The sequence below is a fragment of the Caretta caretta genome, chromosome 19 (genome assembly GCF_965140235.1).
Source record: "Caretta caretta isolate rCarCar2 chromosome 19, rCarCar1.hap1, whole genome shotgun sequence".
NCBI lineage: Eukaryota > Metazoa > Chordata > Testudines > Cheloniidae > Caretta > Caretta caretta.
This window is the reverse complement of record NC_134224.1, coordinates 9852419-9879462: the sequence shown is the minus strand read 5'-3', so window position 1 is coordinate 9879462 and position 27044 is coordinate 9852419. Positions and strand designations below refer to the sequence as shown.

The 27044-nt window shown below is 53.5% G+C and overlaps 1 protein-coding gene across 1 annotated transcript in view; it reads left to right on the top strand.

Annotated features, from left to right (window-relative positions):
- CRYBG2 (crystallin beta-gamma domain containing 2) overlaps positions 1-23044 on the top strand; it is a 28837-nt gene extending 5793 nt beyond the window's left edge. Inside the window, exons 2-20 of the mRNA XM_075121328.1 lie at positions 6157-8611; positions 9972-10019; positions 10116-10234; positions 11535-11691; positions 12296-12435; positions 12660-12786; positions 13315-13350; positions 13759-13895; positions 14150-14276; positions 14783-14925; positions 15258-15384; positions 15897-15929; positions 16272-16384; positions 16996-17125; positions 17267-17406; positions 19053-19176; positions 20741-20899; positions 21526-21685; positions 22136-23044. Coding sequence (XP_074977429.1) covers positions 6157-8611; positions 9972-10019; positions 10116-10234; positions 11535-11691; positions 12296-12435; positions 12660-12786; positions 13315-13350; positions 13759-13895; positions 14150-14276; positions 14783-14925; positions 15258-15384; positions 15897-15929; positions 16272-16384; positions 16996-17125; positions 17267-17406; positions 19053-19176; positions 20741-20899; positions 21526-21685; positions 22136-22224 — 4564 coding nt within the window. The 3' untranslated portion in view covers positions 22225-23044. The remainder of the gene's footprint in view (positions 1-6156; positions 8612-9971; positions 10020-10115; positions 10235-11534; positions 11692-12295; positions 12436-12659; positions 12787-13314; positions 13351-13758; positions 13896-14149; positions 14277-14782; positions 14926-15257; positions 15385-15896; positions 15930-16271; positions 16385-16995; positions 17126-17266; positions 17407-19052; positions 19177-20740; positions 20900-21525; positions 21686-22135) is intronic.
- Positions 23045-27044: the final 4000 nt, after the last annotated feature.

Below are 27044 nucleotides of genomic sequence, written 5' to 3'. Positions count from 1 at the left end.
ATGGCCCCACAGTATGCCAACATTTTTATGGCTGACTTAGAACAACGCTTCCTCAGCTCTCGTCCCCTAATGCCCCTACTCTACTTGCGCTATATTGATGACATCTTCATCATCTTACAAGCTTACAAGAAGTGGAAGGTTGGACATATGACCAGGGAAGAGTATAAAAATATTGCTCGGGCATGTAGGAATGAAATCAGGAGGGCCAAATCGCACCTGGAGCTGCAGCTAGCGAGAGATGTCAAGAGTAACAAGAAGGGTTTTTTCAGGTATGTTGGCAACAAGAAGAAAGCCAAGGAAAGTGTGGGCCCCTTACTGAATGAGGGAGGCAACCTAGTGACAGAGGATGTGGAAAAAGCTAATGTACTCAATGCTTTTTTTGCCTCTGTTTTCACTAACAAGGTCAGCTCCCAGACTGCTGCGCTGGGCATCACAAAATGGGGAAGAGATGGCCAGCCCTCTGTGGAGATAGAGGTGGTTAGGGACTATTTAGAAAAGCTGGACGTGCACAAGTCCATGGGGCCGGACGAGTTGCATCCAAGAGTGCTGAAGGAATTGGCGGCTGTGATTGCAGAGCCATTGGCCATTATCTTTGAAAACTCGTGGCGAACCGGGGAAGTCCCGGATGACTGGAAAAAGGCTAATGTAGTGCCAATCTTTAAAAAAGGGAAGAAGGAGGATCCTGGGAACTACAGGCCAGTCAGCCTCACCTCAGTCCCTGGAAAAATCATGGAGCAGGTCCTCAAAGAATCAATCCTGAAGCACTTGCATGAGAGGAAAGTGATCAGGAACAGCCAGCATGGATTCACCAAGGGAAGGTCATGCCTGACTAATCTAATCGCCTTTTATGATGAGATTACTGGTTCTGTGGATGAAGGGAAAGCAGTGGATGTGTTGTTTCTTGACTTTAGCAAAGCTTTTGACACGGTCTCCCACAGTATTCTTGTCAGCAAGTTAAGGAAGTATGGGCTGGATGAATGCACTATAAGGTGGGTAGAAAGCTGGCTAGATTGTCGGGCTCAACGGGTAGTGATCAATGGCTCCATGTCTAGTTGGCAGCCGGTATCAAGTGGAGTGCCCCAAGGGTCGGTCCTGGGGCCGGTTTTGTTCAATATCTTCATAAATGATCTGGAGGATGGTGTGGATTGCACTCTCAGCAAATTTGCGGATGATACTAAACTGGGAGGAGTGGTAGATACGCTGGAGGGGAGGGATAGGATACAGAAGGACCTAGACAAATTGGAGGATTGGGCCAAAAGAAATCTGATGAGGTTCAATAAGGATAAGTGCAGGGTCCTGCACTTAGGATGGAAGAATCCAATGCACTGCTACAGACTAAGGACCGAATGGCTAGGCAGCAGTTCTGCGGAAAAGGACCTAGGGGTGACAGTGGACGAGAAGCTGGATATGAGTCAGCAGTGTGCCCTTGTTGCCAAGAAGGCCAATGGCATTTTGGGATGTATAAGTAGGGGCATAGCGAGCAGATCGAGGGACGTGATCGTTCCCCTCTATTCGACATTGGTGAGGCCTCATCTGGAGTACTGTGTCCAGTTTTGGGCCCCACACTACAAGAAGGATGTGGATAAATTGGAGAGAGTCCAGTGAAGGGCAACAAAAATGATTAGGAGTCTAGAACACATGACTTATGAGGAGAGGCTGAGGGAGCTGGGATTGTTTAGCCTGCAGAAGAGAAGAATGAGGGGGGATTTGATAGCTGCTTTCAACTACCTGAAAGGGGGTTCCAAAGAGGATGGCTCTAGACTGTTCTCAATGGTAGCAGATGACAGAACGAGGAGTAATGGTCTCAAGTTGCAGTGGGGGAGGTTTAGATTGGATATTAGGAAAAACTTTTTCACTAAGAGGGTGGTGAAACACTGGAATGCGTTACCTAGGGAGGTGGTAGAATCTCCTTCCTTAGAGGTTTTTAAGGTCAGGCTTGACAAAGCCCTGGCTGGGATGATTTAACTGGGAATTGGTCCTGCTTCGAGCAGGGGGTTGGACTAGATGACCTTCAGGGGTCCCTTCCAACCCTGATATTCTATGATTCTATGATCTGGACCCATGGAAAAGAAGCCCTTGAGGAATTCCACCATGATTTCAACAATTTCCATCCCACCATCAACCTCAGCCTGGTCCAGTCCACACAAGAGATCCACTTCCTGGACACTACAGTGCTAATAAACGATGGTCACATAAACACCACCCTATACCGGAAACCTACTGGCCGCTATTCCTACCTACATGCCTCCAGCTTTCACCCTGACCACACCATCCGATCCATTGTTTACAGCCAAGCTCTGCGATACAACCGCATTTGCTCCAACCCCTCAGACAGAGACAAACACCTACAAGATCTCTATCAAGCATTCTTACAACTACAATACCCACCTGCGGAAGGGAAGAAACAGATTGATAGAGCCAGAAGAGTTCCCAGAAGTCACCTACTACAGGACAGGCCTAACAAAGAAAATAACAGAACGCCACTAGCCGTCACCTTCAGCCCCCAACTAAAACCCCTCCAACGCATTATTAAGGATCTACAACCTATCCTGAAGGATGACCCATCACTCTCACAAATCTTGGGAGACAGGCCAGTCCTTGCCTACAGACAGCCCCGCAACCTGAAGCGAATACTCACCAGCAACCACACACCACACAACAGAACCACTAACCCAGGACCGTATCCTTGCAACAAAGCCCGTTGCCAACTGTGCCCACATATCTATTCAGGGGACACCATCACAGGGCCTAATAACATCAGCCACACTATCAGAGGCTCGTTCACCTGCACATCTACCAATGTGATATATGCCATCATGTGCCAGCAATGCCCCTCTGCCATGAACATTGGTCAAACTGGACAGTCTCTATGTAAAAGAATAAATGGACAGAAATCAGATGTCAAGAATTATAACATTCATAAACCAGTCGGAGAACACTTCAATCTCTCTGGTCACGCGATTACAGACATGAAAGTTGCGATATTACAACAGAAAAACTTCAAAACCAGACTCCAGCGAGAGACTGTTGAATTGGAATTCATTTGCAAATTGGATACAATTAACTTAGGCTTGAATAGAGACTGGGAGTGGCTAAGTCATTATGCAAGGTAACCTATTTCCCCTTGTTTTTTCCTACCCCCACCCCTTCCTCAGACGTTCTTGTTAAACCCTGGATTTGTGCTGGAAATGGCCCATCTTGATTATCATACACATTGTAAGGAGAGTGATCACTTTAGATAAGCTATTACCAACAGGAGAGTGGGTTTGTGGGGGGAGAGAAAACCTTTTGTAGTGGTAAACACCCATTTTTTCATGGTTTGTATGTATAAGAACATCTTCTGTATTTTCCACAGTATGCATCTGATGAAGTGAGCTGTAGCTCACGAAAGCTCATGCTCAAATAAATTGGTTAGTCTCTAAGGTGCCACAAGTACTCCTTGTGGTATAACTAGGACAATTATAAGCCCCTTTATATCTGTGTCCAGTCTAGGGGGCAGTTGTAGCTCTTTAACGATCCCAGTGTTGCTAAAGCAGTACAATTTGTATGTGTGGACAAGGCCGTACGGACTTATATTAACAGATATCAGGGCCTCTTCGACCGATTTGACAGCATCAGTTTCTAAGCGACTTAGGTAAATCAGCGCAAGTGCGGGGCGTAGACAAGGCCTTGGAGAAGGGTGAATATGAAAAGGAGACCTGCCTAGAAGGTAAACCAAAGTGGTAGTAAGCCAGAGCTGATCAGAGAGCCACAGAGTCTGAGATCCTAATGAGGAGGGGCTGTCAGAAGGGGGGCGGGGACAGGCACATGCTGATTGTCAGACAGTAGGACTTTGCTGTGTGGGCCCTGTCCCGCGCTGCTTGCAATCGAGATTAATTATGATGAGCTGTGAGGCAGGTCAGGATGATGCGAGGCGAGGCAGGAGGAGGCAGGTTACACTAAAAAGGGCACCTGGTCTCTCCCAAGATGCTCACCATGACATTTCCCTTGTTATTAACATAGGGCGGGAGCTGTGCTCTGAAAGCATTTAGGCAGCTCTGAAAATCCCACCCGTCGCATGAAGGGAGTGGGACTTCTGGAGAGCGATCGGAATGAGGAAAGGGGTTGAGTAGCCTCCAGGGCTTTGGGGGTTCATCCTTGGCATGGAGGGGTGGGGTCAGCATGGCAGACTGCACCCTAGGTAGGCTTATACCCTCTGCCGCTTTGATTCTTGCAGTGAGATCGAAGAATCCCTGGCTGCTGCTCTGGGGGTAGGGCTGAGAGCTGCTCTCGGAGCGGAGGAATGCACCGAGGGATGTAGGGACCAGTCTGGGTGCTCAGGCAAAGGCAGTATGGCATGGGAAGCCCACCCCAAGGAAGTGGCGCCAGGATGCTGGCCGTGATTAGGGGGAGCACAGGGGGACCAGTCGATACAGGGTGGACTCAAACACTCAGAACCAAACGTCTTCAAGCATGGGGGAGCCTGAATGTGGACCTTGTCTTATCCCGGGGAAAACTGCACCAGGGCAAATCGTGTCTGCACAATGGGTCTGCAGTGGCTGACATTCCTGTGTAGACAGGTCCTCAGCCCCGTAGCCCGTTGACTTCAGGGTAGTGCACTCCTCTTGTGGCAGGGGGTCTGAAGGGCCAGCCTCCTGCTGGCCTTCTTGGTTCAAAGATTTCCGTTGAGCAGCATCCCTTTCTCCTCGCTCTGCCCCCGGATCCACTGGCCCCATTGCTGTACAACCAAGGAAGTCACAGAATAGCTCCGACCCCCAGTCTGACCCAGTGACCTTGAACAAACTCATTATGGAGAGACACTATGAGAAACCAAGGATGTTTAATGCTTCTAGCTGAGTCATGCAGGAGGTGCCTGATTGGGATGCCTTGTCAGCTGCTTATTTGTAAACTGAACCGTGTAATACAACTATTCTGGGGGAGCTACGCTCCATAAGAACAGAGTCTCCCCAACAGATGACAGCGCTTAGCTAGGAGGACGTTGTCTTTGCAATGGGCAGGCGGGAGGAACGTCTAATCCTGTCGTTCACTCTTCCTGCATGTCCATAAAGTGCCATGGAATTAACGGGGCCGAGAGCTTAGCAAGATTCAATGTGGGATCGGCTATTTATGTGGCTAGCCGTGCAAATGACAGCAAATGTTTTGGAAGAGATGGGCGTACACCAATCTCTGACTATTAGAGAACGGGGTTAGACTGAATGTGTGTGTTACTGTGGGATTCTTCTTACACCTTTCTCAGAAACATCTGGTGCCACCACTATCAGAGACAGGACCATGGGCTAGCTAGACCTCGGGACTGATCCAGTCTGGCGATCCCTATGTAAAGAGATCCCTCTGCTGCCAAGAAATACTAGCAAAGGGACTCACCCGTCGACTTCCTCAGGAGTTTGCCGTGAATAAATGCTGAGTTTGGCCCAATATTAATGAAAATGTTTCCCTTCCTCTTGAGGAATCTACAGCTGGAACTCCCAGGAAGCCAGTCCTTTCCCAGGGGAGATAAGAGAACAGAGGAAAGGCAGCTCCACTCCTGCTTCCTCAGGGGGAGGGGAGTATCCTGGCTGGTTGGTTTCTGGCTCCTTTGTTTGCAGAGTTGCTGGCTTGGCTTGGCCCAGACACCCAGGTGACTCATCCTGAAAACTACGGGCACCAGGTAGGGCAGGCCAGGCTGGCTCTGTTCCACCCTCCCACAGGAAATGCTGGTTGAATGTTTTCCAGCTGGTTTTTACAGGTGTCACTCAGCACCTTGGTTCTGGAACAACATGACTGGTCTGATGTTTGGCTGGCTCCTAGGGCGACTGCTCCTCCAGTGGGAGGCAGTGATGTCTGATGGACCCCACCTGATTTCCACTGGGGCCCAGCCTGATGTACAAACTCTCACTGCATAACAGGCTATGACCCAGGTTCTGGGGTGTGATCCATCCCTCAGAGCTGCGGTAGCCTCTTACTACAGGCTCATTGGGGGCGGGGGGGGGGGCTGGGCTGATCTGAGGTTAGTTAATTAAAGGGGGAGGAACTCGGTTCGGGTTGTGATTTCTACAAGATGGTAGCTGCTCAGTGCAGGTGCAGTGCCGGTGAGTGAGAACAGAGCCAAAGCAGAGAGCTCTGGGCCTTGCCCAAGCACTGACAGCTTCTTGTGTCTCTTCTCTCCTCCCCTTGTAGCTCCCCCAGCTCCTCTGGGCCGTGCAGAGATCGCCCGGGGGCGGCAGGCGAGGAGGCCCAATCAGAGGGAGGCCGTGACGCTGGGACGGGCCTAGACGAGATGAAGAAGGTTGGCGGTAGCTCCCACGCCCATCACCCCAAGCCAGGAGAGTCCACCCGGAGCACCTGGTTCAGCTGGAAGAAAGCACCTGCTGATCAGCCCGAGGAAGAGGCCAAGCCTGGCTTCCGCAAGGTCTCTTTGCTGTCACGGAGGTTAGAGGCTGCCGCCAGCCCCTCCCGGGTGTCGATGCTGCTGGAGGCCTGGGAGAAGGGAACAATAGGCAGGGAATCTTCAGACTTGCCTTCTCCAACAGACGGCAGCTGCTCCCCATCTCCCGGCCTGCGGCAGGATTTCTCTGAACACACGCCCGTGTTCTCACAAATCTATTCTCCAGTTCAAAGGGAGACGAGGCCGACTGAAAGGGGAAAGCAGGCTGCTGATAGCACTGCACTCACTGAATCCCAGAGGGATGGCCACCTGCCCGGCGCTGTCAGCACCACTGCATCCACTGGACCCCCAAGAGAAAGCCACTTGCCCGGTGCAAATGGCATCACTACACTCATTGGGTCCCCAAAAGAAAGCCACATGCCCAGTGCAGGTGGTTTCACTACACCTGTTGGGTCCCCGAGAGAAAGCCACGGGCCCAGTGCTGTTGGCACCAATACGCCCATTGGGTCCCCAAGAGAAAGCCACGAGCCCAGTGAAATTGGCACCAATACGCCCATTGGGTCCCCAGGAGAAAGCCACGGGCCCCGTGCTGTTGGCATCACTACTGTAACCAGTTCCCAAAAGCAATGGCACATCCCAAATGCTGGCAGCATTACTGTATTTAGATCCGAAAGGGAAATCCTCATGCTCAAAGCTGGAAGCACTGTTGAGTTTAGATCCGGAAGAGAAGTCACTGGGCCTAACGTGGAGAGCACCAGTGTAAGCGAATTCGCACGAGGGAGCAGGCAGTGTGCTGGTGGAAGCCTGATGGCCCTTGGTGAGGCTGCTGGTAGCTCTGCAGCTGGCTTGCAGGGAGAAAGCCGCATGTCGCAAGCTGGCGGCGCCGATGTGACTGAATCCAAAGGAGACAGGGGCATGCTGGGCGCCTTTAGCACCAGCATAAATGCACCCCAGAGGCAGAACAGTCCCTTCGCTGTGAGCGGATCTGAAACCGACGGCAGCCTGCCAGGTCTGGGCGGCGCGGCCTCAGCTGGGTCGGCAGTGGAAAGCGGCATGCCAAGCACTGCGGGTGCCGTGTTAGCTGCACCCGGGACAGAGAGCACGTCTAATGCTGCTGGCTCGCCTGGACATAGTGCCCAAGGAGACAGTGGCAATCCAGAGCCTTTAGCTGGCATGCAGCTGTTGGCCTCCCAGGCTAAGGTCAGGGGTGAGGGGGATGAACCAGCATGGAGCTCCGAGGGATCTGCACAAGAGTCCAACGTTTCATCTGAAGAGACCAAGGCCTCCCCTGAAGCCTTGAGCCACGCCCAGCCAACGGGGAGTCCCCAGGAGACGGCAGAAGAGGACCCCGACCTGTCTGTGGACATGGAACTTTTGGTGGACACCCTCCGTAGCATGGAGCCCTCCGAAATCCGAAAGCCTCCCAAGATCTCCCGGCCATCGCGCTCTTCCTCACGTGGAAAATACGTTACCCTGCCGCCCATTGACGAGCATCACATTGCTCCCAAGTCCCAGGTTCCCCTCCCAGAGGCCCTCAGCAAGCTCTTTGGTCGGACAGAACAGAAGCATCTGGAGGAGAATGGACCAAAATGGGAGAACGTGGATCCCGAGGAGGAGGAGGAGATAGAGAACCCGTATCTCAGTAAGGTTGATAAGCCACAGGCCGAAGAGGAGCCCAGGAAAGTTTACCCCTGGGAAAACATGTCAACTGAAATAGAGGAGAAGACGCTGTCCCTCCTGGGGAAGTTGAGGCAGCCCCCAGGGGACGAGAAGGCTTCCAGGAATCAAAGCATCCTTTTCAATGCTAACATCCTCAAAGGTGCCTCCCTGCTGACAGATCTCCGGGAGCAGAAGGCCATCCCCACGGAAGACAAGCCCTACTCCCGCTTGGACAGCAGCCTCCTCTACAGGCGGTACATCTCCTCCGTGACGCCCCCGCTCAAAGCTCTGGAGAAGGAGCGAGAAGGAAGGAGCTCACCCACGCCAATTGACCTGGCTCTGCTAAATGCCAGAGAGCAGGACTGGATGCCACCCAATGGACCACAGTTGAAACCCTGTGAACAGCTGACCTCTGAGCCTTCCCCCGCTGGAGTCCAAGTCTCTCTGGACCCTCAGAAGGCACCAGGCATAGACAAAAGCACTGGCCAGATTCCTTTGCTCTTCATGGAGGCTGAGCAGAAAAATACTCCTCCCCTGTTGCTGGGTCACCCTGCAGCTGGGGTGAGTAAATCCACACTACGCAGTCAGGTGAGTCTCAAGAGCTCTGAGCAGGAAGCCAGCTCAGCTTGTCCTCACCCCCGTCCCAATAATGCCATGCCCTTGAGTGCCTCGTCTGGTGGTAGGGGAATCAAAACTCACCGGGGGTTCTGCGCTCTAGAAACTCCCTCAGTCCCACTGTGCTGCTCTGACCCTGCAGCTTGTGCTCCACTGCTGATGGGGAAAAGCTACAAAGAAACTGATGGCACTGGTGGGACCTGCATTCCCAAAGCAGAGCGTTGATAATCATTGTGAACAGTGCCAATAACATCATCAGTTATGGGTCAGCTCAGGAGGTCCTTACTCAGGCAAAACTCCCCGTGAGTAAGGACAGCAGGGTTTGGCCTTTGTAATATTTGTGATTGGTGTGAAGTCGGTCTTTGGAGGGAGGGGGGAAGCTTTGTGGTGTTGGTGGGGGTGGGGTTAGCTGACGTGAGCTGGGTGAGGGAGGGGGGAGGTTCCACTCTGGCAGACCCCAGGACCTGCACCCCTCTGGAGCCCTGGGGAGAATGCAGAGCAACGGGGAGAATGGGAGGCAGGGGTGCAGACACCCATCAGGATGAGGCTCTGAGGCGTAGGCAGGACTGACGCTGTCGTCATGACGCACACGGGGTCACCCAGCTGGGTATGAGCCACTCTGGGACGGACAGAAGGGCCGATTCTGATACCCCTTCCTCAAACTGTGCAGCACCTTGCTCCACGAGTAGCTCCATTGCCTTCTGCTCGTGGAGTAAGGTAAGTAATGGAATCTGGAGTGTCCCAGAGAGAGACTGGTACAGCAGCTGGTATAGGAGCAAGTGAGAGATGATCTGATATGATTGGATGATAGATCTGGAGAGCTGGATTATATTGGATGAGAGATCGATGGGAGTGTTTGGGATTAGGTAGACAGATTAGGTAGATGGCTATGCACAGGGAATGCATACATAGGGACTAGATAGATGAGAATGGGGATGTTTAGATAGAGGGCTGTGTATAAGGGATAGACAGACAGAGGTGTATGGGGTTGGATAGATAGAGGGTTGTGTATAAAGGAAAAACAGACAGAGGTGTATGGGGTTGGATAGATGGAAAGCTCTGTATGAGAGAGAGAGCTAGCTAGCTGGATGTGTCTGAGGATAGCTAGAGAGACCGCCATGTAGGACAGGGGCTGGATAGCTGGAGAGAAGTGGGTGAGGTAACTGATGAACAGAGATGATGGGATGCCAGGTGTGTGGAAGGAAGGAATCTTGGGGCAGACGAGAGAAGACGAGATGGGACCGAGGGAGCCTTCTCGAAGTGCACGGCTCTTTCCAGAGGACGTGCCATTTGCTTCCGCTTCTTATCCAGTTTTCCTTTTATTTTTTTCCAGGAAGAGGCAAAGAACTCCCCCACGAAGCTCCACGGGAGACCTGGGAAGGTACTGATGCTGTAGGCAGGGCTGGGGTGGGGGCGTCGGCCTGGTGCAGGGGCAGGGCAGGCAGTTGAGGCTAGTGGTGGTGTCATTTCTCTCCAGATCATTCTGTTCTCCGAGTCGGGCTTCGCGGGCCAGAAGAGGGAGATCTGGGGCGATGTCGCTGACGCTACGTCCTGGGAGCTCTCCCACACCATCTCCATCCGGGTGGTCCGAGGGGGGTAAGCGTACCGCCGGCTGCTCTGCTACAGTAAGGTTGCCTGCAATGGCACGTGGCCCATCTGCGACTGCTAGTAGCAAACATCTCGAATGGCCAGAGATGGGACGCTAGATGGGGAGGGCTCTGAGTTACTACACAGAATTCTTTCCCAGGTGTCTGGCTGGTGGGGGGGTCGGGATCAAACTGGTTGCCGTCTTTGGGATCAAGAAGGAATTTTCTCCCAGATCAGATTGGCTGAGACCCCTGGGGGTTTTCACCTTCCTCTGCAGCATGGGCCATGGGTCGTTTGCTGGTTTGAACTCGAGTAACTGGTGGATTCTCAGTAACTTGAATCAAGCTCTGAGGACTTTAGGAACTCGATCAGCGGCTAGGGACCTACTACAGGAATGGGTGGGGGAGGTTCTGTCACCTGCCATAAGCAGGTCAGACTAGATGATCCCGATGGTGCCCCCAGCCTTAGCGTCTATGAGTCTGTGACCCGTAGGAAGCTGCCCAGCTCAGCTTGCATGAGAACCCCAATCCCCACATTCGGGCGACTCTCCAGCACTGGAGAGGGAGGTTAAGGCACTGAGCTGGGACTCAGGAGATGAGGGCTCCATTCCCGGCTCCGCCACTGGTTCCCAGTGAGGTCTTGGGCAAGAAATCTCTATGCCTTGTTTCACCAGTGCGGAGAATAATCCTTCCTGTCTCCTACCTTTGTCGGCTGGGTCTATTTAGATTGTGAGCTCCTTGGGGCAGGGAGCGCACAGCACTGAACATGTCTCGGCCCTAATCTTGGTGGTTAGAAACTAGTGCCCTGGTCACTGATAAAATGCCCTCGCAGCCAAAGACTAAATCCAGGGCTCTGGTCACTCTCTGGAAACCCCATGACGGGGGGGCTTTAAACAGTGGCTCAGCTTGGGCTTGCACTGATCCCTCTGATTATTATCCAGGTTCTACCATTCTGCTGGGAATTTAACAGTCTCTTGATTATCAGCTTACTGTTTAATCGGGTCTCCTTGGTTATTCCCCTGGTTTGCTCCCCGCTGTGTGTTGACCCCGGGTTACTGTCCAAGGCCCTGATGCTGCAAAGTCATCCTCATGGGTAAGACCCTTTATCCTACACAGAGACCCACTGACACCGCTGGGACACCACATGAGCACTAGGGTTCCCTTTGCCCGGTCGGGGTCCCAGTGGGCAGGCAAGCGGTGCTGGACTCCCAAGTCGGGCACAGGGTCAGAGGCTCTGCTGGCAGGCAGCACGGTTACCCTGCAGTGCTCTCAGTGCAAGACCCCCCTCCCATGCGCTTTGCTCCCTCCAGCTGGGTGATGTACGAGAAGCCGCGATTCCACGGGCGGAAGTGTGTGCTGGCCGAGGGGGATGTGGAGATCAATAATCCATGGACAGCCTATCGGAAAGACGGGGAGGTGCCTGAGAACGCGCCCTTCCGCATCGGCTCCTTCAAGAGGGTGGTGAGGGTAAGTGCGGGACCCCATTGAGGCTGCTCTCCGGGTGGGTTTGATCCTCTTGGAAAACGTTTCCCCTCCTCCAAAGCAATGGGATGTTCAGTAGAGTTGGGCCCAAACCGTAGACCCAACGCCCGTGAAGTTTGTGGCGCAGGCCCAGCAGAAGGGCATGCATGGCAGCTGGTGTGGGAGCAGAGTGCGAGGGAGGGCTATGCACTGGGGCAGTGCCAATGGAAGTGGAATGATGAGATCGTTGTCCGTGGAAGCGTTTGTTGTAGGAGGTCAACATAGACAACGATGAGGCCAATAATAAGAGTAACGTCAGAGATGGAGCCCTGGATTTTTTTACAAGGCAGATTCTTGGAATCTCTAGGGCTTTTGGGTCCATTTGGAAGAGAATCTAAAATGTCATCGAACTCCTTCTCCACAACCTGAGAAAAAGCCCTTGATGGAAGTTGATCTTAACTTGTCTTTTGGGATCTAAATTAGTGAAGCAGCTGGCATTTGATTGGAGGCCGGGATAGGTTTCCCTGGGGTGGTTCTTAGCACAAGCTCGGGGAGAGATGAAGGGTACTTTAGTCCCTGCTGGCTAGCAGGCTGCTGTCTCCTGTTGCAGGATTATCGGATCCCCGAGATCAGTTTGTTTACTGAGGAGAATGGAGAAGGCACAAAAGTGAGGTTCACGGATTCCTCAGAAGACACCCGGATCTGTGGCCAGCCCTTGAAGGCCTCTTCCATCATTGTCCACTCTGGCCTGTAAGACATGCGTACTGTGATGCTGGGATCTGGGGGTGGGGGTTCCTCTCTTCCTGCTTTGGCTTCCCAGTGCGACACAGGGAATCGCAGGGGAGACGTAAACCAGAGAAGGAGCCCGATCCAATGACCTTTGAAGTCAGTGGAAAGACTCACATTTTGTTCAGAGAGCAATGGGTCAGGCCCATGGCTTGTCCATATCTAATTGTTTTCTTGCTGTCCTCCAGGTGGCTGATTTACTCCAGACCCTTCTTTGATGACGACCCCTATGTTTTGGAACCTGGCGGGTATCCCAATTTAAAAGCCTGGGGTGCAAAGGACCCTTCCGTCTGCTCTATGCATCCTATTAAACTGGTGAGTGCTTGGCACTGGTGCCTCCCACCCTCCCATTGGGGGGTGCTACCAGCTAATCACTCTGTCCCTTCTCAGATAGAATGGTGCAAAAGTAGTGGCTGGTTTCTCACAAAATGATAGACAGCCTTGTATCAGGATCAAGCATATCTTATAAGGGATGGCGACCACCATTGGAATTTGAACCTCCCCTGACGGAGATGGTTTGTCCTGAGCTGCGTTTTTGGAAAGGTGTCTGGGACCTAGTGAAATGGCCAGTGCACTGTGGAGACTGGAACGAAGCAGGAACACTCTGAATCCCCAGGGCTGCACATGGCAGGTGTCTCATCAAGCCAGAAGACAAGCTGAAGCTCACACACAGCCCCATCCTTCCTTACAAGACTATAAATCAGCCTGATTTGACTTCAGTAGCTTTTGAGCCCCAAGCCCTTAGCTTGTCTGGTTCGAGCCTTGCATCTGTGGCCTGCTTCACTCTCTCGCTCTCTGCCGGGCAATTCTCTGAGCTCTCATTCTGGTTTCCTCTTGTTTCAGGGCTGCCCTGCTGTAGAGAAACCTGGGGAGCCCAAGGTAAGAGAGGAAGGGACTTGCTGAGCCAGGGCCCTAAAACTGATCAGGTGAAAGGATCAGTTCACAAAGGGAAGGGTGTCCAGAGTGCTCACAGCTGCTGCGGAACCAGCCACTCCCATCAGGAGGTGCTGTTGGGGATCACTCCAAGAGATGGGCTGAGGGACTGCTCACAACCCACTCCCAGCTGTTGCTAGGAGGAGTGACTATAGAGCATGGTGTCAGAAGACTGGCTGTGGCAGTGCTCCCGCAACTCCAGCCTCTTCCAGTAGGGGGCGCTGTAGGGAATGGGGCAGGAGCACTGGCTGTGGGGGAGTTCCCAACTACTCCAGTCCCGACCTACCCCAGCAGGAGTCACTAGGTCTGGATCTGAGGTTCCACAATCGCCATGTGTTTCCTGTGTCTCTCCAGGCTGTGATCTATGAGAAGGCATGTTTCCAGGGCCACAGCTGCGAAGTGAACCGAGACATCTATGCTCTGAAGAAGCAGGAGAACAGCCAGGGCCCTGTGATGTCCACAATGGGGTCTCTGCGCATCCTGGGGGGCTGGTGAGTGTATGGAGGAACTGCAGAGACCAGAGGGTGAGATTGTCGTCATTGCAAAGTGCTCTGGTGGCCAAAGTCCAAGGTGAAGGAGACCGGGGTCTCCAAGCCCAGGAGCTGTTCTGGGTGAGGTGCCCCCATACACAAAGGGGAAAGGGGTGCCCCTAGCAATAGGAGAAGCATCTCAATAGCCTGGGGGTGAATGTGGGCCCAGAAGGTGCATGACGGAACTGACTGCTTGTCTGTCTCCGTTCCCTCAGCTGGGTCGGCTACGAGAAGGAGGGGTTCCGGGGCCACCAGTATCTGCTGGAGGAAGGCGAATACCATGACTGGACGCAGTGGGGCGGCTACAACGACGAGCTGGTGTCCTTACGGCTGATCCGGACGGTGAGAGGAGCAAGCTGCGGGGCCGGCAGGGTGTTTGACAGCAGACGGCTGGATTGCCACCTCCTTTACCCACGCCAGCCTGGGCAGGGCCGGCTCTCCCACACTGCCCGCCCACATGCCTCAGCCGAAGTCAGAGTGCCAGGGGAGTTCAGCACCTTTATCTGTCCAGCCCTTGCCCTCTCTGAGACCACTGTCCAGAAGGGTGCCAAGCAGTGCCAGTAGCTTTTGTGCTGTGGACACCTGTCCCAGTGGGACTCAGAAGACCCACCAAACTCATTACACACACGGCACCAGCCGGTAACAACGGTTCAGGCTGGATTTGAACCGGTGACCTAGTGGTTATCCTATTCTCCATCACCTGCCGCATCCAGCACCACTAGGGACCCAGGTTGTGTTTGTGGAGGGAGCCTGCCGTGGCCCAGTGGCACCCACCGCCAAGCAGTGACACACCGAGGAGGGAGTCAGGCAGACAGACAGACTGAGAGAGGGTTCCCCTCTTCCCACAGGACTTCTCAGACCCAGCGCTGGTGCTCTTTGAGGCCAAGGACTTCCAGGATGGGCCCAGTGTGGAGCTAAGCGAAGCGCTGCCCGACGTGGAGCTGGCCAGCTATGGAATCACAACCCAGTCCATCCACGTGCTGAGTGGAGTGTGAGAGCCCTGGGGAAGGGCGGGGTGAGGCTGCACTGTGGGCTGCGGGTGCGGGGGCGGCGGGGACAGTGCTGTAACAGGGAACGAGGGAGACAGCTTCAATATAGAAGAGGGGAAAGGAGTTTAGGGTCTTGGCAAATCCAGTGCTGGGTAACTTAGTGACCAGCAGGAACATTTGTGCTAAGGACTGGGGTAGGAATCCACATGCTTCAGGGCTGATCACCACTGGGGTAAGGAAGTAATACTCCCCCACGTGCAACACTGCATGATTGGCAGGGTGCATTGAGAGCTGGATGGGTGTCTAAGTCACCCTGTTCCATTTCTCTGGCCAGGTGGGTGGCTTATGAGAACACAAACTTCTCAGGCGAGCAGTACATCCTGGAGAAAGGAGTGTATCGGAACTGCGAAGACTGGGGAGCCAGTGACAGCCGGATCTCCTCAGTGCAACCTGTCCTCCAGGTGAGGGAGCCCTGTGTCTCCCCATACACCTGCCCCCTGTGAGGGAGCCCACATCACCCCAATTGCCTGCCCCTCTGGGCAAAAGAGTCGCACCCTGCCTTGCCCTTGCCCTTGCCCTGTGGCCAAGGGGTGTTAAAAAAAGAAGTCCTTCAATCCGTGTTCTTTGGGCTTGATTCTCTGTTGCCATCCGCCTTCCTGCTGTACAGGGAGCGCCAGCCAGAGGAGATGGCCCCGGGGCAATACACCCAGCACAGGGAGTATTGACCCTCCCGTGCTTGGTGTGGGGACAAAGTTGCTCCAAATCGGGGCCCTTTGCTCTGCAGCACACCATGGGAAGCCCCCTTGGGGCGTGAAGGGAACTGGTGTGGGGCATGTGCTCCTGGTGCAGGTGGTGGGAGATGTTAATGGGCGTTGCTGAGGCCCCATTTGAGTGCAGTGCTCACCGCTGTGGGGTATTAGCCCCTGGCGCAGGTGGGGTGAGACAGTAACAGGTGCGGCTTGTTTTCTTCCAGGTCGCGGAGCACAGTCTGCATATTGTCTCCAGGGTAAGAGGTGGGATCCTGTGGAGTGGGGTTGTAATTTGTCTCTCTCCTTTCTGCCAGGCCCATCCCCTGGGGTCTGGGTGCCTCTGGTAATGGGATGTCATTGGGAGCGGACGCTGGTTTGGTGGGGGTGTTAAGATCACTGTGGCCTCTGCCAGCTCAGTGCTGGGTTGGACGCACGAGCTTGAGCTGCTGGGGGATGCCGCCTCGCGAGGTGCCACGAGCTGCCTGCTGGAGAAGTCGCATGTATCCCTCCCTGGGTCCCATCTCCATTAACACTCCCCCAGCCCCGACCCCGTGCCCTGCTGACCCAGTTCATTCAGTTTCACTCCTGGGTTTCTCCAGATCCAGCTGTTCTCAGATCCCAATTACCTCGGTGATCACATCTCCTTTGAGGACGATCAGGTGTCCCTGCCGGAGGCCTTCACTCCCCAGTCCTGCAGGGTCCACGGAGGCAGGTAACGCGTCCATCAGGCCAGCCAGAGCTGCCGCACATGCTCTGAGCCACGGGCCATATTTACTAAGCAGGGGCTGCTGAGCTGGCGTTGAAATGCTGGCGGCCGCACGAACCTCCCAGAGCTCTGGCGGGGTGATTGGGAACATGGGAGATCATGCCAGGAACCCCTAGGGGCTGTGCCCCAGCAGGCTCTTTGGGGAGTTGAAGAGCAGGGTCTTCTGTTCTGGATTTGTGGGGATGGGCCCTGTGTGTTTGGCAAGTGGGCTGGGAAGCACATGAGCTCTTGAGGGTTGGGGTGGGGAGGATCTGGACGGGAGTTGCAGGGGACTGCCAGTTCCCAGGAGGAAGGACCTGGGGGCTGGTAGGTTCAGGAGGAAGGCAGGTGTCTTGCAGGTTTGATAGAGGCATGGCAGGGCTGTGTGCTGGGGAAGAGGTGGGGAGGAGGGAGTGAGGTTCCCTGTGTTTGGAGGGGGCTGCAGGGAGTTCCTCTCACTGGTACATAAGTGTGGAGGAGGGTTTGGGAAGAGCCCAGGGAGCCTGCACCCCAGTCCCCTGCCTGCCCCGAAGGCCCCTGGGGACAGAATCATTCCTGAGGGTGCATCTCACTTCCAGCTGGATTCTCTATGACGGCTGGGAGTTCAAGGGGGAACAGCACGTTCTATCGGACGGCGAGTATCCGACGCTCACCGCCATGGGCTGCGTCTCGTCCACGGTCACCCGGTCGCTGAAGAAGGTCCCAATTGTAAGTATTTCAAATCCCAATGCTGCCTCCTCATCCCCCTTAGCAGTTTCTTGGCTTTGCCTGCGTATCGCCATGTGTATCCTCCCTGCCTGCCCCATCCTGCCCCTTCGCTGCTTCCATCCCTTTCCCCTTTCCCTGCAGTTTTTCTCGGAGCCCTCGATCTTCCTGCATGGGCTGGAGCGTTTTGAAGGGAAGGAGATAGAGCTGACCAGCGAAGTGCGGAGCCTGCAGGCCGAGGGCTTCAATAACCATGTGCTGTCTGTGCGCGTGAAAGGCGGGATGTAAGTGAACGAACTTCCCCCGGCATACACCAAGAATAGGGGCCAGCGACCTCCCAGGGGGCCCCTCTGACATCCAGAAATAGTGATCCATCTGGATAAACCAGGAAGAGTGCCCAGCAGTGACCTTCCGCCCACTGGGTGTGCATCCATCACAACCAGCAGTACCGTACCCCACAATACGTCCTGAGTACTGCTCAGTCGTGACCCACCTCGGATTTCCGTCACCCCACAGCAATAGGGAACGGTAGCCACCTTTCTGTGATGCCTGACACGTACCCAGGACAGTGACCGATAGTGATTCTCTTTGGACCCGTGTCACATAGAGGGAAGTATCCAGATGCTGAGGGAACCACTCCACACGACGCTCAGAGCCGCGGGGAAAGCCCTGCCTCCCTCCTGACGGCTGTGACCAGCTCCTGAGCCCTGGGCAGTCAGACCCAACCTGTGCCAGAGCCCAGCCCACAGCTGACACTATGAGCCTGGTCACCGCTGCCCCAGGCCAGCCAGGCTGGGGAAGCCTCTCCCAGGTCTCCCCTTCACAATGTGCTGTGGGAAAGGACTCAGCACCCCCTCTGTGGCTCCTCCCCAGAGCCAGAACCCGCACAGACCCGTTCTGTTTGCTTCTCCCCATCTGACCCCACTGGGATGCCAGCCAATCAGACCGTCAGCTACGCAGGTGTGTTTTGGCTCCGTCCCCGGGCTGGCAGGAAGCCAGGCTGTGCAGCTTCCAGGCCCAAACAACAGGTTGACAAACACTCCCAGGTGGCTCAGCCCTGCCCCAGTTGTGGAAGAACATGAAGGTTAAAGAATAACTTGAAACACACAAGCCTGGACATTTCCCCAGGTAACACCCTCTGGGTGTTAACTCAGAGCAGGCTGGCCTTGAATTAAAGGTGGGATGAAATATTCCTGGAGACCCCTTTTCAAACAAGCTTAGCTCCCAGAGGCCGGGTGCTGAGTGCAGATTTTGCTGCTGTCAATCCGTGCATTTAGTTATAGAAAAATAGCTCGTAATAGGGAAGTTGAGCTTCTTGCCCCAGGTCACACACCGATCTCGTAATTGGACCCAGGAGCCCTGATTTCTAATCCCCTCCTGTAACAGTTAGACCGTGCTCCCTCTAAGAGCTGGGGAGAAAAACCAAGAGTCCTGACTCCAAGTCCCTTGCTATCCACGCTGCTTCCCAATCGAGCACAGAGTTTGGTGGGGTCTCTAGGGCAGTGGTTCTCAAACTGTGGGTTGGGACCCCAAAGTGGGTCGCAACTCTGTTTTAATGGGGTTGCCAGGGCTGGCTTAGACTTGCTGGGGCCTGGGGCTGAAGCTGAAGCCTGAGCCCCACCGCCCAGGGCTGAAGCCTGAGCCCGAGGGCACCCTGGGTGTCAGGGCTCAGGATACAGGCTCCTTGCCCAGAGCTGAAGCCCTTGGGCTTCGGCTTTGGCACCCCTGCTCGGGGTAGCAGGGCTCAGGCTTCGGCCCCCTCTCCTGGGGTGGTGCAGTCATTTCTGTTGTCAGAAGGGGATCGTGGTTCAATGAAGTTTGAGAACCCCTGCACTAGGGCGACACCCCTCCGGGCCTGTGCACTCTTTGGAGCATTCTTCCGCACGGGGAAGGTAACAGAATGTCTTTGCTCCCTCTCCCCTCCCCCAAGATGGGTGCTGTGTGAACACAGCAACTTCCGAGGCCGCCAGTGGCTGCTGGACTCTACAGAGATCACCAACTGGCTGACCTACAGCGGGCTTCAGCACATAGGCTCCCTCTACCCCATCAGGCAGGTGAGTGCTGGGCACCAAACTTCCCTTACTGCTATATGTGCTGGAAGCAGGGGAAAACTGACAGGGAGTCCCCTGCTCTTTCCTAGCCCACCTTCTCAACGGGGGAGTAACAGAAGTGATGCTAACAGCCATGTGTCACCAGCACAACCCACCCTGTTCCTACTGAGCTGACAACTTTGCCAGAGGGCTGTTCCCTCTCTGTCTGGGCCAGGAGCCCAGGGGACTGAGAGCATGTGCTTAGATTACTGGGAGTGCATGAAGATGTCCTGGGATTTACTGGGACACAGTGGGAATTCAGTGGGGTTTGCTGGAGATTCCGAGTTACACTCAGTGGATAGAGCTGGTATAGGAAGGCTTGGCCAAGGGTACATCTACACTCGAGCTGGAGTAGACGGATGTGCACTAGTCTGGGGATTTGATCAGCTGGTGCTGAGGACATCTGGAGCTGCAAGAGGAAGGGACGGGGCAATACACTTATTCTATATGTTGTATGCCATGGTCAGAACTTCATAGCAACTGCAGGAATAAAACTCAGCTCTTCCTGCTCCTAAAGCCGAGCACTTTCCCCCTCGAGCTAAAGGAGGATTTCCATTAGCTGTTAGTAGTATGGAGCTTATGACACATTTTGGAGCAGTTCTGATTCAATCCAGTAGAGGGCAGTGGTGCACAGGGCCACTAGCCGGCTTCTCCTTACACTAGCCAGCTCTTTATACTCACTTATGAACAGACCCAAGTGTCACGGAGTCCCTGGGCGATGCTCTGGAACTGCTCCCCATGAAGCCAGTCAGGACTCTGGGGCAGTCGCCTTTCTGTGAGCAGCCTATCTTCAGGACACGCAGCTCACTCAGCTTCCACCTTCCTGGGTCTGACCTCGGAGCATTCAGCATCCTCTGCCCCTCCGTGCGCTTCCCACAGCGAGTCCGCTCAGGCGGGGCTCCTGGGGAAGCCAGAGGGTCCTGCACCCCAACTTCGCAGTCAGACGTGACTCTCAGCCAGCCTGTAAAACAGAAGGTTTATTAGATGACAGGAACATGGTCTAACACAGAGCTTGCAGGTGCAGAGAACGGGACCCCTCAGCTGGGTCCATTTTGGGGGGCAGTGAGCCAGACAACCACGTCTGCACCTCACTCCATGTCCCAGCCAGCCCCAAACTGAAACCCCCTCCAGCCCCTCCTCCTCTGGGCTTTGTTCCTTTCCCGGGCCAGGTGGTCACCTGATTCCTTTGTTCTCCAACCCTTCAGCTCTCACCTTGCAGGGGGGGAAGGGCCCAGGCCATCAGTTGCCAGGAAACAGGGTGTTGGCCATTCTCTGTGTCCAGACTCCTGCACACACCTGCCCTCTAGGGCTCTGCAATGATCATACACCCTTACTCCACCCCCTAGATACTTAAGAACTGCATAGGGGAAACTGAGGCACCCCCACACTATTCAGAGGAAACATTAAGAACAGTCCCACTTCGTCACACCAAGCCATGTAATTGCTGCTCTGTACCAGAAGGAGGGTGGCCATTGTGAGTGATGCTGTGAAATGGGGCAGCAGAAGCTCATGGTTTGTCTCCTTCCAGAGACGGATCTACTTCCGGATAAAAAACGCGGAGCTGCAGTTCTTCCTCTCTGTCCCAGATGACGTTGAGGACATGAAAGCAGGACGCGTGGTGGTCTCGGACCTGAGTGACCAGAGCAGCTCCATCTGGTACTACGAGGAGGGGCTCATCAAAAACCAGGTCAGGACTGGCCCCTGCGTGTGGGTGACTGGAGACTCGGGGGGGGGGGGGGGGGGGGGACGGGACTCATGGGGATGTCACCAGCCCTGGATTGCATGGGTCATAGGCTGCTTGAGATGGGCCCAAAGCAGAACCCCAGATCGACACCCCACGACCCAGGTTCAATCCCCAGGTTCAATCCCTGCTGCATGTGCATACAGCTGTGAGTGGTTACCGTGGCAACCTTGTTAATCTCTCAACTATTCCCCCACCCGAACTGCCAGAGCTGGAGGGATTGTTTGGGGCTGGTCCCCCTGGATCATGGCTCCCCAGGGAGGTGTGTTGTAATGGATCCATGCCAGGCAGGACTCACACCTGCGTACTCAGTTTCTGGGGTTACTCCCCAGCCCATTGGGGTGTGGGGCAGCCAGCAGAGAGCAGAGTGTGCCACTGGAAAAAGGCTCCCCCAGCACTGACGTCTCCCCTTCATCGGTTCCTCACTTGATATCGCAGGGAGGAATGTCCCTGGCACTTTGCACTGGACTTTGCCTGTCCCTTACGGCCATGGCAAGTCTGAGCTTGGAAGGCCTGAGCTGGGCATGGGAGGTAGCAGAGGGGCTGACTGGTTTGGCTGTTGCTGGTTTCAGGTTGCCCCCACCATGAGCCTGCAGGTGATTGGTCTGGCCGGGAAAGGCGCCAAGGTGGTGCTGTGGGCTGAGAGCCGAGTTCCCCGCCAGACCTGGAGAATCGATTCTTTTGGGCGGATCTGTAGCCAGATGTTTGAGGACATGATCCTGGATGTGAAAGGTGAGGCTTGGGCCTGCCCACCGTCTGAATTCAGGGGGGGAAGGAGGGCAGTTTCTCAGGTCCTCAATTCCACTCCCAAAATCTCTGGGCTTTGGCTGTGGCAGAGACAGCCCTGCCCAATGGGGATGGATCATTTCAGTGCTACGAAGGTTTTTGGGTGGAAAATTGTTTCTTCGAAAGGCGGGGCAGAGCGGGAAAACCCATGGCTTTTTACTTCCCCATTGGAGACTGGTCAGAGGAGAGGCTACATGGCCGAGTGGCAGAGCCCAAGGGGCAAAATAAGGGCACTAAGCTACCAAAGAGGCGATTTCTCAGCTCCTGTAAATAGTGACTAAAAGCACTGGGTCCTAGCTGGGAGATTGGCAGGGGGTGGAGGAGAGGGCGGGGAAGAGGGAGAGAGAAAATACCTCCTATCTTTTCCCCATCAGACTCTCCCCTCTCTCCATGCAGGGGGCAGATTGTATGACCGAGATCACGCCATCCTCTGGGACGTGGCTGAGGAAAGATCCACGCAGATCTGGGACATACAAGTGCTCTAAGAGCTTACATTCAGGCCTGGATCCTGTTGGAGGTGCCACCAAGTGCCCCCAGCTCTTCCCACGGTCTTTCTGGGTTATCAGGGTTCCTTGCAAACTGGTTCAGGGGTGCTGCTACCAGAAAGTATCCCCTGCCCTAGAATGGAGCCTGGACAGGCACATGTCTCTGCAGCCTCTCCTCTGCCCGCTGGCCATTCTAGGGTAGTGACTACTCCAGTTCAACCCTTCGTCAATTCCAGGGATTGCCTGGGAGTGGAGGTGGCACTGGCTGTCCTGTTTCAGCATTCAGGGGCTCATCAGGACCTACCTGAACTATAGTGAATCGCCTGTGAAGTGCCATGTGGTACCCGTGTGCACACGTGAGTGCCGTGCAATGGGCCATTTGGAGTCCTCAGGTGCCGAACCGGTTCTGGTGTGGCTGATTTGGGCTGTACACCAAAGACTGAAACACAGACTCCTGCCCTGTCATGGCTTCCTAAGCCCCTGTATTTATGTGTGTGTCAGATACGATCCCTTTTCTAACACCAGCTCTCTGACTGGGTGCTCGGTTTGTATCACCAGTCGCACGCTAACACACTCGTTGAGCTGGTCTCTGAGATGCTGCTCAATGGATGGACGTGAGACACTACGGCAGGGGTTCTCAAACTGGGGGTTATTACTTGGGGGGGTCGCGAGCTGTCAGCCTCCATCCCAAACCCCGCTTCGCCTTCAGCATTTATAATAGTGTTAAATATAAAAAGATGTGTTTTTTAATTTATAAGGGGGGTTGCACTCATATGCTAGCTGTGTGAAAGGGGTCACCAATACAAAAGTTTGAGAACCACTGCACTTGGGCCTTTCACACAAGGGAGGGATCATTGCACACACAACCAGCTGCACACCTTAACAACATGGGAGCAGCCGCCGCGCACGCCCTCTTGTGTCCAGAGTGGCAATTGCAGGGTACATCATTTGTTGCATTTCCAGCTAGCATCCATCACTGGGGAGTATTTCCTAGCTGAGCATCTTAAAGCACTTTATAAACATTAATGAACTAAGCCTCACCATCCCCTATGGGGTTAGTAGCTCCCAATTTACATTTGGGGCAACTGAGCTGTACAGAGGTGAAATGTCTTCCCCAAGGTCCCACAACAGACAGAGCTAGGAATAAAAATCTACTTTCCTGCTCCTATGCTGAGCACTAACCAGTGCTTCCAGGGTGCTGTTTATTAGCCTGCATGTGCTCTCCTCTGAACACTGTTTATTAAGTGTAGAGAATAAGCCCACCTGTCAATAAGGCGTCTGTGTGTCATATGAAGCTCTGAGGAAGTCTCAGATTTTGCTCAGGGTGACGCCTCTCTGTCCCATTCAGTAGTTCTGGCCGAGCCCCTTGAATGACCCTAGTCTCTTCAGTGACTTGGCTGTTGCCCGGCACTTGTTTAGTTGCCGTCCCCACATCAGGTGATATTGACTCGCCCTCTAGCATGTCACGTAGTAGAACCTCACAGCAGATCTCCGATGAAGCTTCGACCTCCAACCCACAACAGGCTGCAGTGCAGTCTCCTTCACCGTCATTGGAGTAGCATCTTCATTCAGCTGGTCTGCACCGAAACCTGCATCACCAGCCTTAGACATTGAGCCTGACTGCTACAACCTTCACTGACTCCAACTTCAGTCTCCCTGGACCTGTGCAATTCCTGAATGTACTGTCCCAACTTCAGGTGCGGATCTGTGGCTTTCGCTGCTCAAGACTGCACTTGTATTATACAAACACACACTCTCTCTTTCATATACATTCATGCTCTGGGCCACACAAAGCACTAGAAAAGGCCCGCAGAGCACAATCCTGCAGTAACCAGGAGAGAGATGGGCTGCATGGGGTGGGGGAGGGTCTTTTCCACCTTTAATTTCTATGCTTATATAAAATTTCACTTTATCTATAACAATAATACTGATACCTAGCTCTTCTATAGTGCTTTTCATCAGTAGATCTCAAAGCACTTTATAAAGGAGGTCAGTAGCAGTATCCCCATTTTACTTTACGATCAGAAACAGAGCAGACAAGCACGGTGGAAGGGAAAGTATTACACGCAGTCGCATGAGTACGTTTCCCCCCTGCCCCCAGAGATGGGTAGAGTTTATTCTTAGGGCAATGGATGCTTGTTGAGTTAATAAATAAACGCTCATTCTTGGGTTAGAAGAACACCGAAAAGAAAGCAGCAGCTTTTAAGACAAAGTGTAGGGCTACAATCCTGGATGGGCTGGGTTGTAGAATAATCCTCTCCTGCCCTGTTTTATTGTATTAATGCAGAATTCTCACCTCCATCATCAGCATTATTACCACTAGAGGTGAGCCAAATCCACCCTTCCTGACTCCTATTGGAGCTGGAGCTCTGGGCTGTTCCACATCTGGACCCAGATCTGAATTTTGGGGCTGAATTCTGCTCTAGCTACACTCGTACATTTCCTGATCACTCTCCAAGCTAACCCGTTTTAGGACAGGTCTATTTGCAGAGTTGCACCAGTCTAAGTAAAGATGTGATTTTTAAACTGACTTCGTTCAAAGGCTGTGTGGATACTCATTTCGTTTTAACCAGGCCTCCTTTGGTTTAGCTTAAATCGATCAGGGTGAGATCAAAATAAGCCACTTGCCAACTGAAATAAGAGTGTCTACACAGCCTTTTGCACCAGCTTCACAGTATCGGGGTAAAATCACAGCTGAAGTTAAAAGAAAAGGAGGACTTGTGGCACCTTAGAGACTAACAAATTTAGCTGAAGTTAAGGCACCTGGCTCGTGGAGACAAGCCCTTGATGTGTAGTTTCTTTATGGCTGCTGTACTCCCTCGTGACCTCTAGAGGCCACTCTTTGTTCACTAAGCATGTTGTGCAATAGTGCTGTGGATCTGGGGGGGCGACAGGAAAGAGGTGTGCACGGCACAGTGTGGGTGCTATGGGGCTGGGAAGGGAGTTTCATTTGTTAGCTGCAATATTGCCCCTGTGCAGTCCCTATGAGCCAGACCCTCAGCTGGTGTAAATCAGCGTAGCTCAGTACAGCTGTGCTGGTTTACACCAGTCGAAGGTCTGGCCCTAAACTCTGAGGCATGTGAATGGACTTGAGTGCACAGCCCAGCACCAAGCTGAACAGCAGAAGCCATTTAAATCCCTGAGATGATGAGCTAACAGGTTCTTAAATGCCGGCTTCCCTGTTTCGCTGTAGATGGGTGGCCTCATCTTGCGAGGAGCTCGGACTCTCAACGGTCAGTGAGGTGATCCTGGGTCACTGTTCAGTCCCTAGCTTATGCTAGATTTCGAGTGAGCTGTGAATTGATTTTAATCGTTTGGAGACTCAACGGGTCATCAAGCTTCTGTCTGGTGTGCGGGCCTCAGCCCATCCTCTGCAAGTGCAAACACAGCGCCCCAGACACCTGGCATATGGTGAGGGGGGCCTCTCCTAACCACACGCCATATGCTAATACCAGAGGGATCCACATGATAGGAGGACCTAGGCAGATACAGCATCGGCCCAAACGCAGTGCTCCGGGCTCCTAGGGGCAGGGATCTTGGCCTCCTTGTGCACCCAAACCCGCAGCAACTAAACTGGGTGTGTGTGTGTGTGTGTGGAAATACTTTTAAAACGTCCATGGTTGGTGTGGGGTAAAGTTGGCCTTGATGAATGGCTTGAGAACATTACCCTCCCCCTGCTCCACACACCCCCCTCGCCCCCCAGTGTGCTGAGCCCTGGGATGAGAGAGCCATTGTTACACTTTGCAGCCAGGAAACCCCAGTCTATTTTAGTGGCCTGAGGCCACTCAAGCTGTGTTGCAACTTTTCACACACTGCTTGTATGCAGTCGTTACATAGGAAATGCTGTATTTAGGAGGGCAGTGGGTGTCAGCACCATCCTCTTGCAAACTAAAGATGAGCCCACGCTGCAGACGGCTGATGGAAAGCCAGGGCTGAACTGTTCTCACAGACAGGGGTGTTTGGAGCTGGGTTTGTTTCGGGCCCGCCTGTAAGGCAGGCAGCGTCCCATTCCATGTTTCTGCAGTCCAGGCAGGGATTTAGAGATGTTTTACGTACAAAACTTATACTGCTTTAATTAAACTACTGTACCTTGAAAGGCTCTCTTTTGGCCACGTCTAGGTGAGAAAGTTGTGCTGGTTTCCCTAAAGGTATGGGTTGAAACCGATTCGCTGAACTGGGACAGCCCCTGGGCGGACACACTTCTTCCACTGAAAAGTGTGGCTTGTTTTGGCTTAGCGTACATTGATTTGGAATCAAATTTAAGCTAAACCACAATAAGTCATTCTTAAACCAGTTTAGCGAGGTACACACAGGGATGGAGGGAAGCAGATGAACTAAACATTAGGCAGAGTTGCCTAACAGATGAAAGCACGGGCCTTGGACAGAGGAGCTAGGGAGTATTAATGTGATACAGGTTGTGTGTAGACAAGCTTTGAATGTTTCCTTAGCCCACCGGTCCAACGTCCCTTTCCCCTCTCATGTGATCTTCAGTCTAAGTTGCTTTTTCAGTGTTCTCTATTCCAAAGGGCCGGGAGAGGAGCAACAATGTGCCGAGCCCTGGTCTTCACACAAGGGCACACAAGTTTAACTAAAGGTGTGATTTTAAACCAGTTTAGTTACATGAGTACAAGCCCTGTGTGGATAATTCATTTAAGTCTGGCTTGTATTGCTCTAGCATGCATCAGTAAAGGTACAGGTGTAAATAAGCCGCTCTACCCAGCTTTAAACTGATATGTGTGGCCGTATAAGGGGTTGTCTGTGCTTAACTAGCTTGGTTTTGAAACTGATTTTAAGTAGATTGGCGCAAGGTTATGTGTAGA